The 15168-nt window shown below is 40.6% G+C and overlaps 1 protein-coding gene across 6 annotated transcripts in view; it reads right to left on the bottom strand.

Moving 5' to 3' along the window:
• Positions 1-15168, bottom strand: part of FANCC (FA complementation group C) — a 237019-nt gene that overhangs the window by 49694 nt on the left and 172157 nt on the right. For 5 of the 6 annotated variants that reach the window (XM_072596926.1, XM_072596922.1, XM_072596925.1 and 2 more), the window contains exon 9: positions 1213-1265. The exons of the other annotated variant lie outside the window; for it this stretch is intronic. In XM_072596926.1, coding sequence (XP_072453027.1) covers positions 1213-1265 — 53 coding nt within the window. The remainder of the gene's footprint in view (positions 1-1212; positions 1266-15168) is intronic. 6 annotated transcript variants of the gene reach the window in all.

Raw genomic sequence — 15168 nt, 5'->3', positions numbered from 1 at the left:
ATTTCCCAAAAAAACTTCCTACAAATCTGGTTAAACAAAGCTTTACTTCTGTGTTTTTTTTGTAATTCAGGATAAGTTTTATCATATATATTTCAAGATCATTCAATTAACAATGATGAAAAGACAGGCGACTCTAAGTATTACCAACTTTGTAAACTGAGAAACAAAACCCAAACAGTCAAAGTGACCTGTACACAAGTAAATAAAAAAATCTAGGTGAAGCAAATAGGTTTTGGATTACCCCAATACAGCTGTTGGATTGGAATTCGTTTAAAAAATGAATCACTGCAAATATATATAATCAAAGTAACAATAACATTTTGTTTTATTATTTCTACATGCTTTTGTCTGAAACGTCAACCTAATTTACAACCACACTCTAAAGGTTTTTTTCCTTTTCTTATTTAAAAATTTTAATTTAGACTATCTAATCTGTATAAGTGGGAATCTTATCATCATTAGACATATCAGCTTCTTTGTTGAGGGGCAGAACCTTTAGAAGCAATATCCAAAGTCTTAACTATATCCAAGAAAGTCAGTCGATCCATAAAGGACTGTCTTTAAATACTACAAAGGTTCCTCCTACTCTCAGTTCAGTCTCAAATGTCAGGTTAACCACCCCACCCTTCCCCCAAATAAACAGTAATAGCCTAGTCATCTCTGCAATCTATACTAGGAGACCTAATTCACTTTCCAAGGAATGAAGACAACTACAACTAATTTTCCCCTTAGCAGAACATTCTGAAGAAATGCAGCTCATGAATTTTAAGGTTATACACACGACTTGTTTTCATTTCAGAAGAATGCAGTAAGAAAATCAGAATAATTATGGTCTAAAAGCTTTCCTTAGTCTTTAAATCAGCTGCTAATGAACGGCTGGCCCCCGTGTGGCCAACTGAACACATTGCTTGCCAGTATTCTGAGCTGAGAAACTCCCATAATGAATCCAACGCTGCACAAATGACAAGACAGATATATTAAATAAATCTTAAATCTACAATTCAGAATTTCTGTTCTGAATATGACCATTTCCTGTTCCTTTTTTGGATAACTGTGTTTTTCTCAATAGAGGAAAGAGCTAGTACAGAAAAATATTCAAAGGACTTAAACTCTACATGTCAAGTCTGTAGCCATTCTTGTCAGTCACTGAAATTTAGCTTTAAAACTGACTGTTTTAGATTAACTGCCCAAAAAACATTAAATGACACTTACCGAAAAATTTCATCAACAACTCTGAATATGCTGGCGTGGCAGGCTGCTTGGGGCTAGAAGAGGGAAAAAGAACAAGAAAATGAAAATGACGACATCGACAATTCGTTATCATTACCAAGGATACGTTGTTATATTACTCCCGGTGTAAGAAAAATGGCGTCCTGGGTGAGATAAGACTACAGTCATATTCTTCCCTAGGCTAGAAAAGAGCAGCATAATTATTCAGTGACTTTTATGATGGGAAGAAATAAGCACTCCCCCCCCAAATTTGGCATTTACGTTGACTACTTTATATATATTTTTCTCTCTTATTTGCTCCATTAGATTACAAGCTCCTTGAAGTTATGGACCATGTGTTCAATTTCTTTGAATACACAGAGGTGTAGCAAAGAACTCTATACATTGCAAATGCTCTATAAACATTTTCTTACCGTGCAAAAACAACCAATCACCTAGTGATTGAACCAAAAAAACAAAACAAAACAATTTTGTGGTTCTTCCAACTAAATTAATTTAGTACGAAGATGAAATATCATATTTTATTTGTATTTATTCTCTTCACAATTAAATAACATATACTTATGCATGCTGTCTCCTCTGTCAGAATGTAAGCCTCTTAAAAGTAGGGATTGTTTCATGGTTTTGGCTCAACCAGGACGATATTATCTGACACATAATGAGCACTCAATAACGCCTGCTGATGTACTGACGATAATAAGTGATGTTAACCTTAGCGTGATATCATACGTTTCTAAGTGATCAAAGTTCTTTTAGAGGTAACATCTCATACATACTTTATATACTTCACAAGGCCCTTATTCTGTGACTAGTGGTATCACCAGATTAAAAACAAAGAACCTGACACCTGAAAGGCTTAAAGCAATTTGCCTAAGTGATTTATGGTGTAAGTCAGACTAAAATCAGGTGACAACTTGCAGCCGCATCCATGTGACTATTCTGAAGGGAAACTGTATCACTAAAAAGAGAAATTTTTGAAGGTTCTATCTGAACTGTCACCACATGAACTTCACTGGCCTGTAGTACATACGGTATAAACATTTTTTAAGTCCTAATAAGTTATAAATTATATGATCTTCTCTAGGATGCATTTTTCTATGGCAGCTTAAAAAAAAATCTCAACTCTAAAAAAAAACACCCCTCCCCAACTAATACAAAGTAAGAAAATCTTTTCCACTTTCCAGAAACTAGGACAGTATTTCTCAATTTTTGTTGTTGTTTTTGACTACACTCTAAAACAGGAATGCACCTTATTTCCACAAGTGTTTCTACTCATTTTAATCAGCTTTAAAATTATGTTTTCAGCTGCTGCATTGAATGTATGCCATCTAGTGTTCATGAGCACTCACAGCTGGCTGCTCAGGCATGAGGCAAGGAGCTCTCAGCAATGGAAGTCTCCAAGTAACCTTTGATAAAAGGAAGTAGTCCTGACGTGTTGGTACAATATTTGGTTTTGAATGTTTTAAGAACAGAACCTTATGACTTTTAAGTTATAGTTCTACACCTTAAAGTGATAATATCTGAATTAAACTTCTTTTGTCATCTTTTTCCTTGTTCGTAACTCTCATGGAACTTGGCATCAATATCAAAATAACTACAATTTTCTATAATTAAATTATCTACTTAAGAAACATCTGGCAAAAAAGGTTAGATCTTCAAAATATGAAGAGAGCCAGACCATTTTCTCAATTCTAACTTCAGGCAAGTAAATGAGCTTTCTTTTCAGTTTCCTCATATGGAATAGAGATGCCAATGTTTAACTGTTATGGATGAAGCATTATATGAATATTGCAACCTTAATACATATTTTGCATAAAAATGCTCAGAGTTTCTCAGGATCCCTTAAACAATTTATAAAAATGAAATTTAAGAAAGACATCAGTATTACATTCATTCTAATACATCAAGTATCAATTATTTCATTGATGTGAGTGCTCTTTCCACTCAGTAAGATCATGATAAGACAGTCATCAGAAATTGCTATACCTAACATAACTATCCTATTTTAACCAACATGATGTTTCTGAATTTATATAGGCTGGGTCTTAGAAGTGACACTGTCAGTTGACAGGTCTATACTAAACATCTTTCCCCTTGGTAGGAATGGCAAATGATTTCTACTGGCATAACCTTTAAAAATTCAGGGCTACTTCCATGCCATACTGAAGTATTGGAGTTGGGGTTGTTCCTTCATTTCTGAAGAAGACCAATGACATCACAATGCTGAAGTCAGGATGCACTAGGGTTGGCTGTGGCCAAATTCAGAAGGCACCACCACAGATCAGGCCCAAGTGGTGTGTTAGCACATTTAGAATGGAAGTTGTTCTCGATTTGTGCAGCTCATGTTTCCTTTGTGCTTCTACAATTCTTTTGCTCATGGATTGCAGTGCCTTCTCTAACGTGGGCTCGCCATGCTGGACGGCCCCGTGCCAACATTTCCCATTCCTATGATAGCCTGAGGATGTCTTCTTCTGACCACTTCTGACCTATAGCTTACGCTTATTTTGACCACCCTTTGAGTGCTTACCTTGTGTGAGTTCTTCATAAAAATCTTTTGGGTAAGCATGTATCTGGCATTCACACTACATGGTCAGTCCATCAGAGTTATGCTCTCTGTAATACAGTTTGAATGCTTGGCAGTTCAGTTCTACAGAGCACTTCAGTGCCCAGTAGCTTATCTTGCCAGGTGATCTTCTTGAGAAAATTCAAGTGGAAGCAGTTCAGTTTTCTGGCATGGCACTGACAGATTGTCTAGATTTCACAGGAAAACAATAGTGTAGTCAGAGCAATGGCTCTGTAGACCTTCAATACAGTATGCAGCCTAAAAACTCTAATCTCCCACACTTTCCTTCAGAGCCTTCCAAACCCTGACCTAGCTCTGGCAATGCATGGATGTATCAACCTTATCATCTATGTGGACATCCCTGGAAAGCATACTGCCAAGGTAAGCGAACTTATTCACAACATTGAAAATTTCTCCATTTGCAACTAATGGCTCCATATGGTTGGTGTGGCACTGATGGAGGAATCGTCCTGCTGTTGCTTGTCAGGCCGAAATTAGCATAGGTGGCAAAGAATTCATATTCTGTTGCTTCTCAGCCTCAAACGCTGCACTGAGTACAGTCATCTGCAAACAAAAAGTCACGCACCAACTTCACTTCTGCTTTGGTGTTGGCTTGTAGCCTTTACAAGTTAAATAATTTATCATCATTTGGAAGGTGATCTTGATGTCATTTTCATCTTCACTGAAGGTGTTTGACAACGTTGCAAAAACACATGCAAAGACCATGGGAGTAAGCACAATCCTGCCTCACTCCACTGATGACCAGGAAAGGGTGAGAGCATCAAGAACTTCTCTGGACATTCAAATTTTGCCATGGTTTTCCACAAGCCCTCACAATTGACAGCATCAATGGCCTTTGTCAGATCGAAAAATTTTGTGTTCAGACCTATGTTCTGGGCAGCAAAAATCTTATGGACTGTTCCTCAGCTCTTTCTGAAGCCAGACCAGACTCTCAGGTAGATAACCATCTTCCAGGTGAAGGATCAGCCTATTAAGGAGAGCTCTGGCAAGAATCTTACCAGCAATGACTAAGAGAGGAAACCCCTCTGCGATTGTCTTAGGACAACCTGTTTCCTTTTCCTTTACTGAAATGGATGATAGAGGGATCCTTAAGTTCCTGGGGGATAACTTTATCTTGCCATATAATCTGGAAGATTTCAGTCAGCTTTTGTATAAGCAGTGGACCCCTGTAGACAGCTGCTGGGATGGAATCAGTGCCAGACACTTTGCCACTTGATGGTATTGGTTACCTCTTCTTTAGTAGGAGGTTCAGCTAGAGAGGAAGTGATTACAACCTGAGGCATATGATCAATGGCTTCAGCATTGGTTAATGATGGTCCATTAAGGATATTACAGAAATGTTCAGTCCCAGGACCATGTCCTTGTCACTGAATATCTTGGCTCCATCAGTACTGAGCAGATGGAATGCCCCAGAGGGCGTTGGCCCATAAACAGTCTGCAGGGCCTCATAGAAACTTTTGGGATTACTGCTGTCAGCACAGAATTGAATCTCATCTGTCTTCTTAGCGGGCCAAGAATGCTGTATCTTTCTAAGCTTCATTTGCACTTTGTAAGAGAACTCAACAGGTACCGTATTCAGTTAGTAGTTCTAAGTAAAACAGGGCTGGCAAACAAAGGTCAGTTCATTCATCTTCTCCAAGAAAAATCTGACATTCAGGTAAAGTGGTGCCCCCAAAGAAGTGGACTGTCAGGAACCTCAACATTAAAACGCTAGAGCATTTCTCTCTGTGTGGACAATTTATTGATGACTTGGAGGGAAAGTTGAGTCAGCAATACTAGAGTAGAAGTAGAATAGAAGAAAAGTGAATAGAACAACTTTCAAAGACTTGACGTACAGCACCACACTTGCCTTTTCAGCCAGAATACCTGTAAACGTCAGGACTGATTCAATGAAAATGATGGAGAAATTCTGTAGCTACTAAATGACAAATGAAAACTTCACAAGATTTATCAGCAGGATAGTTCACCTGATTCCAAGAAGGCCTCACCTGACGCCATCAAAAGCATGATACTAGAGTAGGACTTTATTGAAGAACATATACTTGGGGGGGTGGAGCCAAGATGGCGGAGTAGAAAGACGCACATACACATAGCTCCGAACCCACAACCCACACAACGGCTACAGGGAAGTAACTCATGGCGAATTCTGCACCCAGAGGCCACGGAATATTGGAGCGAGGGAGATTTCTGTTCCGGAGAGACCTGCAAACGTCTCGCGGGGGGTCCTTCGTGCTGCGGACTGGGCGCCGAGACGGGGAGCTGAGTGCAGCCCTGCCACAGCCGCGGCACTGAGAGGAAAAGATCTGAGTGGGCTTCAGGGACGGGATCTCCAGCGGGCACGCGGGTCCCTCCACCCACAGAGGGACCTGCAAACCTCTCGCAAAAGGTCCGTCACGCTGCAGATGTGGAGCCCAGCCCAGACCTGCTGCGGCCGCGGCTCCGAGAGATACAGATCCGAGCAGGCTTCAGGGACGGGATCTCCAGTGGCCGCACAAGTCCCCTCCACCCACAGGTGACAGGGGTTGGTGAGAGAGTCTCTTTGGCAGGTAGAGAGGGGAGTGGGGTGCCCCCATAATTCAGGCCCCCCCCCCCGGGAGGTAGAAGCTGAGAGGCAGCTGCAGACAGGGGCTCCCCAAGCGGGCGGGAGCCTGGATCCATTGTGGAAGGTCTGTGCATAAACCCCCTGAGGGAACTGAGCCTGAGAGGCGGCCCTGCCCCTGACCTCAGCACCTGAACTTAATCTCACACTGAATAGCAGCCCTGTCCCCGCCAAAAGCCCTAAGGCTGGAAGCAGCATTTGAATCTCAGACCCCAAACGCTGGCTGGGAGGATCAGGAGGCGAGGTGGGTGTGAGGGGAATATTCAGAGGTCAAGTCACTGGCTGGGAAAATGCCCAGAAAAGGGAAAAGAAATAAGACTATAGAAGGCTACTTTCTTGGAGAACAGGCATTTCCTCCCTTCCTTTCTGATGAGGAAGAACAATGCTTACCATCAGACAAAGACACAGAAATCAAGGATTCTGTGTCCCAGCCCACCCAATGGGCTCAGGCCATGGAAGAGCTCAAAAAGAATTTTGAAAATCAAGTTAGAGAGGTAGTGGAAAAGCTGGGAAGAGAAATGAGAGACATGAAGTCAAAGCATGAACAGCAGATCAGCTCCCTGCTAAAGGAGACCCAAAAAAATGTTGAAGAAATTAACACCTTGAAAACTAGCCTAACTCAATTGGCAAAAGAGGTTCAAAAAGCCAATGAGGAGAAGAATGCTTTCAAAAGCAGAATTAGCCAAATGGAAAAGGAGATTCAAAAGCTCACTGAAGAAAATAGTTCTTTCAAAACTAGAATGGCACAGATGGACACTAAGGACTTTATGAGAAAGACAGATATCACAGAACATAGCGAGAAGATTGGAAAAATGGAAGATTATGTGAAATATCTCATTGGAAAAACAACAGACCTGGAAAATACATCCAGGAGAGACAATTTAAAAATTATGGGACTACCTGAAAGCCATGATCAAAAGAAGAGCCTAGACATCATCTTCCATGAAATTATCAAGGAAAACTGCCCTGAGATTCTAGAACCAGAGGGCAAAATAAATATTGAAAGAATCCACAGAACACCGCCTGAAAGAGATCCAAAAAGAGAAACTCCTAGGAACACTGTGGCCAAATTCCAGAGTTCCCAGGTCAGGGAGAAAATATTGCAAGCAGCTAGAAAGAAACAATTCAAGTATTGTGGAAATATAATCAGGATAACACAAGATCTAGCACCCTCTACATTAAGGGATCGAAGGGAATGGAATATGATATTCCAGAAGTCAAAGGAACTAGGACTAAAACCAAGAATCACCTACCCAGCAAAACTGAGTATAATACTTCAGGGGAAAAATTGATCTTTCAATGAAATAGAGGATTTTCAAGTATTCTTGATGAAAAGACCAGAGCTGAAAAGAAAATTTGACTTTCAAACACAAGAATGAAGAGAAGCATGAAAAGGTGAACAGCAAAGAGAAGTCATAAGGGACTTACTAAAGCTGAACTGTTTAAATTCCTACATGGAAAGACAATATTTGTAACTCTTGAAACATTTCAGTATCTGGGTACTGGGTGGGATTACACACATACACATGCACACACACACACATACATAGAGACAGAGTGCACAGAGTGAATTGAAGAGGATGGGATCATATCTTAAAAAAAATAAAATAAAATCAAGCAGTGAGAGAGAAATATATTGGGAGGAGAAAGGGAGAAATGGAATAGGGCAAATTATCTCTCATAAAAGAGGCAAGCAAAAGACTCATTAGTGGAGGGATAATGAGGGGAGGTGAGAGAAAAACATGAAGTCTACTCTCATCACATTTCACTAAAGGAAAGAATAAAATGCACACTCATTTTGGTAGGAAAACCTATCTCACAATACAGGAAAGTAGGGGATAAGGGGACAAGCAGGGTCGGGGGGATGATAGAACGGAGGGCATGGGGAGGAGAGTGCAATTCGAGGTCAACACTCATGGGGAGGGATAGGATCAAAAGAGAATAGAGGTGATGGGGGACAGGATAGGACGGAGGGTAATATAGTTGGTCCTGTACAACACAACTATTATGGATGTCATTTGCAAAACTACACAGATTTGGCCTATGTTGAATTGCTTGCCTTCCAGGGGGAGGGGGTGGAGAGGGAGGGAGGTAAAGAAGTTAGAACTCAAAGTGTTAGGATCAACTGTTGAGTAATGTTCTTGCTGCTAGGAAATAAGAAATACAGGTAAAGGGATATAGAGAGCTATCTGGCCCTACAGGACAGAGGAGAGGACGGAGACAAGGGCAGAGGGGGATGATGGAGGAGAGAGCAGATTGGTCATAGGGGCAATTAGAATGCTTGGTGTTTGGGGGGGGGGGGATAAAAGGGGAGAAAATTTGTAACCCAAAATTTTGTGAAAATGAATGTTAAAAGTTAAATAAATAAATTTAATTAAAAAAAAAAACCATATACTTAGTGCAGAAAAAAATCAAACATGAGTAGAAACTGTCAATGAGTTTCATTTATGATTAGTAAAAGTTCTTCCAGATTTGTTCACAGACAAAATGTTCCTACAGAAATGATTTGAAAAGAGCTGCACTTTTAGATGCATACAGATCAATAAGGATGTTAATCAATCAATAAATATATACTAAATGCCTACTATGTGCCAGGCACTGTGCTAAGTGCTGGGCAAAAAGAGGCAAAAGCAGACCCTGTCCTCAAAAAGGTTATAATGTAATGGGGGAGAAAACATGTAAACAAATATAGACAAGCTATATGCACGATAAATAGGAAGTAATTAACAGAGAGAAAGCCCTGGCATTAAGAGGGATCAGGGAAGGCTTCCCATGGAAATTGGGATTTTCATTGGGACTTAAAGGAAGCCAGCCAGGTTAGAAGTTGTAGTGTAGGAGGGAGGAAATTCTAGACATGGGGGAAAGTCAGAAAGAATGCTGGGAGATGAGCAATGGAGTCTCTTGTTCATGGAACAGCCAGGAGGCCAGTGTCACTAGATCGAGGGGTAAGTGTTAGAGAGCAAAATGTCTGAAAGATAGGAGGGAGATAGGTTACGATGGATTTTGAATGTAAAAACAGCATTTTGCATTTGTTCTTGGAGGCAATAGGAAGCCACTGGAGTTTACTGATTGGGGGTGGGGGTGGGTGATGACATGTTCAGACTTGGATTTGAGGAAAATCTCATTAGTGGTCGAATGAAGGATGGACTGGAATGGGAAAATACTTGAGGCAGACAGACCGACCAATTGCTATTGCAGTCATTAAGATGTGAAGTAATGAGAGCCTGCACTAAAGTGGTATCAGTGAAGGGGGCATACTTGAGAGATGTCACAAATGTGAAATAGAGAAGCCTTGGCAACAGATTAGATATGAGGGGGTAAGAGATAGTGAAGAATCCAGGATGACTCAAGCTGTGAGCCTAATGGAGTTGCCCTCTATAGTAATAAGGAAGGTAGGAAAAGGGGAAAAATTTAAGGGGAAAAATAACTACTTTGAGATTTTTTTAAATTAAAGTGGTATAGTATAATAAGTACTCAACTAAGAGTTAAAAGTACTGGATTATATAAAAGCTCCTAGTATACACAGCCTGCAGTGTGACTCATAGATAGTATTAAGTCATTTAGCCCCTCTGGGTCTAAGCTTCCACACTGTAAAACAAGGGAGTTGAATTAGATCATCTCAAAGATATCTTTTAGCTATACCATCCAATTATTGTTTTTTTTTATTTATTTAACTTTTGACATTTATTTTCACAAAATTTTGGGTTACAAATTTTCTCCCCTTTTATCCCCTCCCCCCCCAAACCCAAGCATTCTAATTGCCCCTGTGACCAATCTGCTCTCTCTTCTATCCTCCCTCTCTACCCTTGTCTCCATCCTCTCCTCTGTCCTGTAGGGCCAGATAGCTCTCTATATCCCTTTACCTATATTTCTTATTTCCTAGCAGCAAGAACATTACTCAACAGTTGATCCTAACACTTTGAGTTCCAACTTCCTTACCTCCCTCCCTCCCCACCCCTTCCCTTTGGAAGGCAAGCAATTCAATATAGGCCAAATCTGTGTAGTTTTGCAAATGATTTCCATAATAGTTGTGTTGTATAGGACTAAGTATATTTCCCTCCATCCTATCCTGTCCCCCATTACGTCTATTCTTTTATGATCCTTTCCCTCCCCATGAGTGTCAACCTCGGATTGCATTCTCCTCCCCATGGCCTCCCCTCTATCCTCCCCCCGACCCTACTTGTGCCCTTGTCCCCCACTCTCCTGTATTGTGAGATAGACTTTCCTATCAAAATGAGTGTGCATTTTGTTCTTTCCTTTAGTGGAATGTGATGAGAGTAGACCTCATGATTTTCTCTCACCTCCCCTCTTTATCCCTCCACTAATAAGTCTTTGCTTGCCTCTTTTATGAGAGATAATTTGCCCCATTCCATTTCTCCCTTTCTCCTCCCAATATTTCTCTCTCACTGCTTGATTTCATTTTTTAAGATATGATCCCATCCTCTTCAATTCACTCTGTGCACTCTGTCTCTATGTATGTGTGTGTGTGTGCATGTGTGTGTGTGTACTCCCACCCAGTACCCAGATACTGAAATGATTCAAGAGTTACAAATATTGTCTTTCCATGTAGGAATGTAAACAGTTCAACTTTAGTAAGTCCCTTATGACTTCTCTTTGCTGGTTCACCTTTTCATGCTTCTCTTCATTCTTGTGTTTGAAAGTCAAATTTTCTTTTCAGCTCTGGTCTTTTCATCAAGAATACTTGAAAATCCTCTATTTCATTGAAAGATCAATTTTTCCCCTGAAGTATTATACTCAGTTTTGCTGGGTAGGTGATTCTTGGTTTTAGTCCTAGTTCCTTTGACTTCTGGAATATCATATTCCATTCCCTTCGATCCCTTAATGTAGAGGGTGCTAGATCTTGTGTTATCCTGATTGTATTTCCACAATACTTGAATTGTTTCTTTCTAGCTGCTTGCAATATTTTCTCCCTGACCTGGGAACTCTGGAATTTGGCCACAATGTTCCTAGGAGTTTCTCTTTTTGGATCTCTTTCAGGCGGTGTTCTGTGGATTCCTTGAATATTTATTTTGCCCTCTGGTTCTAGAATCTCAGGGCAGTTTTCCTTGATAATTTCATGGAAGATGATGTCTAGGCTCTTCTTTTGATCATGGTTTTCAGGTAGTCCCAGAATTTTTACATTGTCTCTCCTGAATCTATTTTCCAGGTCTGTTGTTTTTCCAATGAGATATTTCACATAATCTTCCATTTTTCCAATCTTCTCGCTATGTTCTGTGATATCTGTCTTTCTCATAAAGTCCTTAGTGTCCATCTGTGCCATTCTAGTTTTGAAAGAACTATTTTCTTCAGTGAGCTTTTGAATCTCCTTTTCCATTTGGCTAATTCTGCTTTTGAAAGCATTCTTCTCCTCATTGGCTTTTTGAACCTCTTTTGCCAATTGAGTTAGGCTAGTTTTCAAGGTGTTAATTTCTTCAACATTTTTTTGGGTCTCCTTTAGCAGGGAGCTGATCTGCTGTTCATGCTTTGACTTCATGTCTCTCATTTCTCTTCCCAGCTTTTCCACTACCTCTCTAACTTGATTTTCAAAATTCTTTTTGAGCTCTTCCATGGCCTGAGCCCATTGGGTGGGCTGGGACACAGAATCCTTGATTTCTGTGTCTTTGTCTGATGGTAAGCATTGTTCTTCCTCATCAGAAAGGAAGGGAGGAAATGCCTGTTCTCCAAGAAAGTAGCCTTCTATAGTCTTATTTCTTTTCCCTTTTCTGGGCATTTTCCCAGCCAGTGACTTGACCTCTGAATATTCCCCTCACACCCACCTCGCCTCCTGATCCTCCCAGCCAGCGTTTGGGGTCTGAGATTCAAATGCTGCTTCCAGCCTTAGGGCTTTTGGCGGGGACAGGGCTGCTATTCAGTGTGAGATTAAGTTCAGGTGCTGAGGTCAGGGGCAGGGCCGCCTCTCAGGCTCAGTTCCCTCAGGGGGTTTATGCACAGACCTTCCACAATGGATCCAGGCTCCCGCCCGCTTGGGGAGCCCCTGTCTGCAGCTGCCTCTCAGCTTCTACCTCCCGGGGGGGCCCGAGCCATGGGGACACCCCACTCCCCTCTCGACCCGCCAAAGAGACTCTCTCACCGACCCCCGTCACCTGTGGGTGGAGGGACTTGTGCCGCCCCTGGAGATCCTGTCCCTGAAGCCTGCTCGGATCTGTACCTCTCGGAGCCGCGGCCGCAGCAGGTCTGGGCTGGGCTCCGCGTCTGCAGCGTGACGGACCTTTTGCGAGAGGTTTGCAGGTCCCTCTGTGGGTGGAGGGACCCGCGTGCCCGCTGGAGATCCCGTCCCCGAAGCCTGCTCGGATCTTTTCCTCACGGTGTTGCGGCCGCTGCAGGGCTGCACTCAGCTCCCAGTCCCGGCGCCCAGTCTGCAGCGCGAAGGACCCCCCGCGAGAGGTTTGCAGGTCCCTCCAGAACAGAAATTTCCCTCGCTCCAATATTCCGTGGCCTCTGGGTGCAGAATTTACCGTGAGTTGGTCCCCTCTAGCCGTTGTGTGGGTTGTGGGTTCAGAGCTATGTGTATGTGCGTCTTTCTACTCCACCATCTTGGCTCCACCCCCCATCCAATTATTCTTTGCATTGATTTTGGTGTGCTCTTCTAGTTACCCCAGTTTCTCCTTTAAATGTTAAGAATATCATACATTTAGGCTAGAAAGAATTCATTTAGTATTAATGTAATTTCCAAATGGAAGAAGAAATAAGTTCACCAAATACACAGAATAAAGTTGTAATCACAGTAATCAAGAAAATAGAAATCAAGAAAATAATGTTCAAAAGGTTCATTCAATTCACTAAAACAATCAGAACTTTGCTTTCCTGTATGCAATGTTTTGCAGTATGATAAGCATCTGTCTTGTTTAATTAACTTCAATATTTTTTAGTGTTTTCAAATTGTGTAATATCCTCTCTGGTTTTCTTCTCATGCATTTGTCTCTGGAGAGGTCCTTCTATCCAAAACTTTTGACTTTCAGCTGTTCACAACCTGATTTTTTAGCTTTTCAAAAGAGATAAGCCTCCATGAGACAGGGAAAAAACCTGTCACTGTAGAAGCTCAGATTTGAAAAACTTTTCTTTCTGCTGCTTTGAAGCTCTGAATAGACCCTTCTTATTTGCAGCCTTTACCGATCATTTTGAAAATGAAACTCTTTACATTCTCCAAGCACATCATTTAAGGATCAGCATTCAAATGCATCAGGGCCCATGACGTCGAGTCTGGTAACATCCAATTACAAAAGTAAAATTCAGGCTACTTTTCACATTAGCAGAATTCTCATAATAATCTTAACTGAAGTAATGGTAATTTTTACATGGAAATCAAAGCTAATATATTGAAATTCACTCAGTACACCTTGCACAGTATTATGAGAAAATATACAGAGGACATAACATTTCTGTATATTTTTTTAAATGTTCGAAGAATAAAATATAGATATGTTCTCAGGATTAACAAACAACACAGAGCTTCTGAATTCTATTCTGAATTTCTAAGAATTAGGCTATTCTCTTTCCTATAAAAATAAGAGAAAAAGTAGACCTTCGTATTTTCCATCTGCAAGTCTATTTTTCTCCATCCCCCCCTAAATCCTCTTATCAGGATATTATCTTCTCCATATGACTTAACTATTTTCATTTGTGAGTTATTTCAAATTCAGCTGAGGATGTAATAAAGAAGTGACTTGATTTTCATTTCCTACTTCATAACCGTATATCTGAAAAGACATGTAGAAAGATGACAACTGGGTCCATTTAATATTTATTAAGTGTTTACTATGTGCTAGGCACAGAGAACACCTACTCATTCATCACTCCCTGTAATACGGCTTCTGTCCCCACTAGTCATCATTGACTTTGTAACTGACATTCTCCTAGTTTCTTCTCAGCTCATATGCATTGATATCTCCTTCCTAGCCTAGATCCTCCCATTGCTATGGTTCCTTCCCCTAATTTCCACAGTCTTATGATTCTTTTCTCTCTCCATTTTCCTAGGATTGTATTATTTCTTCTCTTCTTGTATAAAAAGGGAAAAAAAAAGATAGCATATCCCCATCTGAGTTAAATTAAATATAAAAAGATGACCTAACTGCTAATAAGTGCTGAATAATTATGTTTGTGTAATTTTGTGTAAATTTGTGTAATTTATCTTTGTGTAAATGGATGAGAGAAGAAGGCCTATTATTTTTTTTTACATACTTGAGTAATACTGATTCCTACTCTTTGGAGTCCATGTTTGTGTTGGTGGATAGGCCACATGAAACAGAATAGTACACAACATGGTGAAATCTAAGGAAAAAACATTTCTACCTTTTTTTTTTATCATTTTTGTTACTTAGTTTTCAATTTCAACTTGCCAAATGCAAGGCAAAAAGCAGCATCCTAGTAATGGATATGGATCTTATACATCGAGGTTAACCTCCCCCCACCCCCCAAAAATAAAAAAAACCTTCTGGCTTCAAATCCTGTTTTTAGCACATACTTACCATTTGCCATTTGACCCTGGATAGGTCAATTAACTTTTAAGTGCTCTAGCCAACTTTCCAAGTCCCAAAGAATGTGTCAGCTCTACATCAATGAAAGCTCAAGTTCATTCCCTATCTTTATCCTATATTCAAGTACTAAGGATAACAATAAAAAGGTTTCTTCCCTGAAGAAGATTACATCGTCCAGGAGGAATATAATATGGAAGAAGTTAAGAAAACAACAAATAATTTGAAGGGGGGGGAGGAAGGAGGGAATTAGAAAATCCTGG

This window comes from Notamacropus eugenii, chromosome 3 (assembly GCF_028372415.1).
Source record: "Notamacropus eugenii isolate mMacEug1 chromosome 3, mMacEug1.pri_v2, whole genome shotgun sequence".
Lineage (NCBI taxonomy): Eukaryota > Metazoa > Chordata > Mammalia > Diprotodontia > Macropodidae > Notamacropus > Notamacropus eugenii.
Note: the sequence above shows the minus strand (reverse complement) of the source record. Positions and strands in the feature narration are given on the sequence as shown.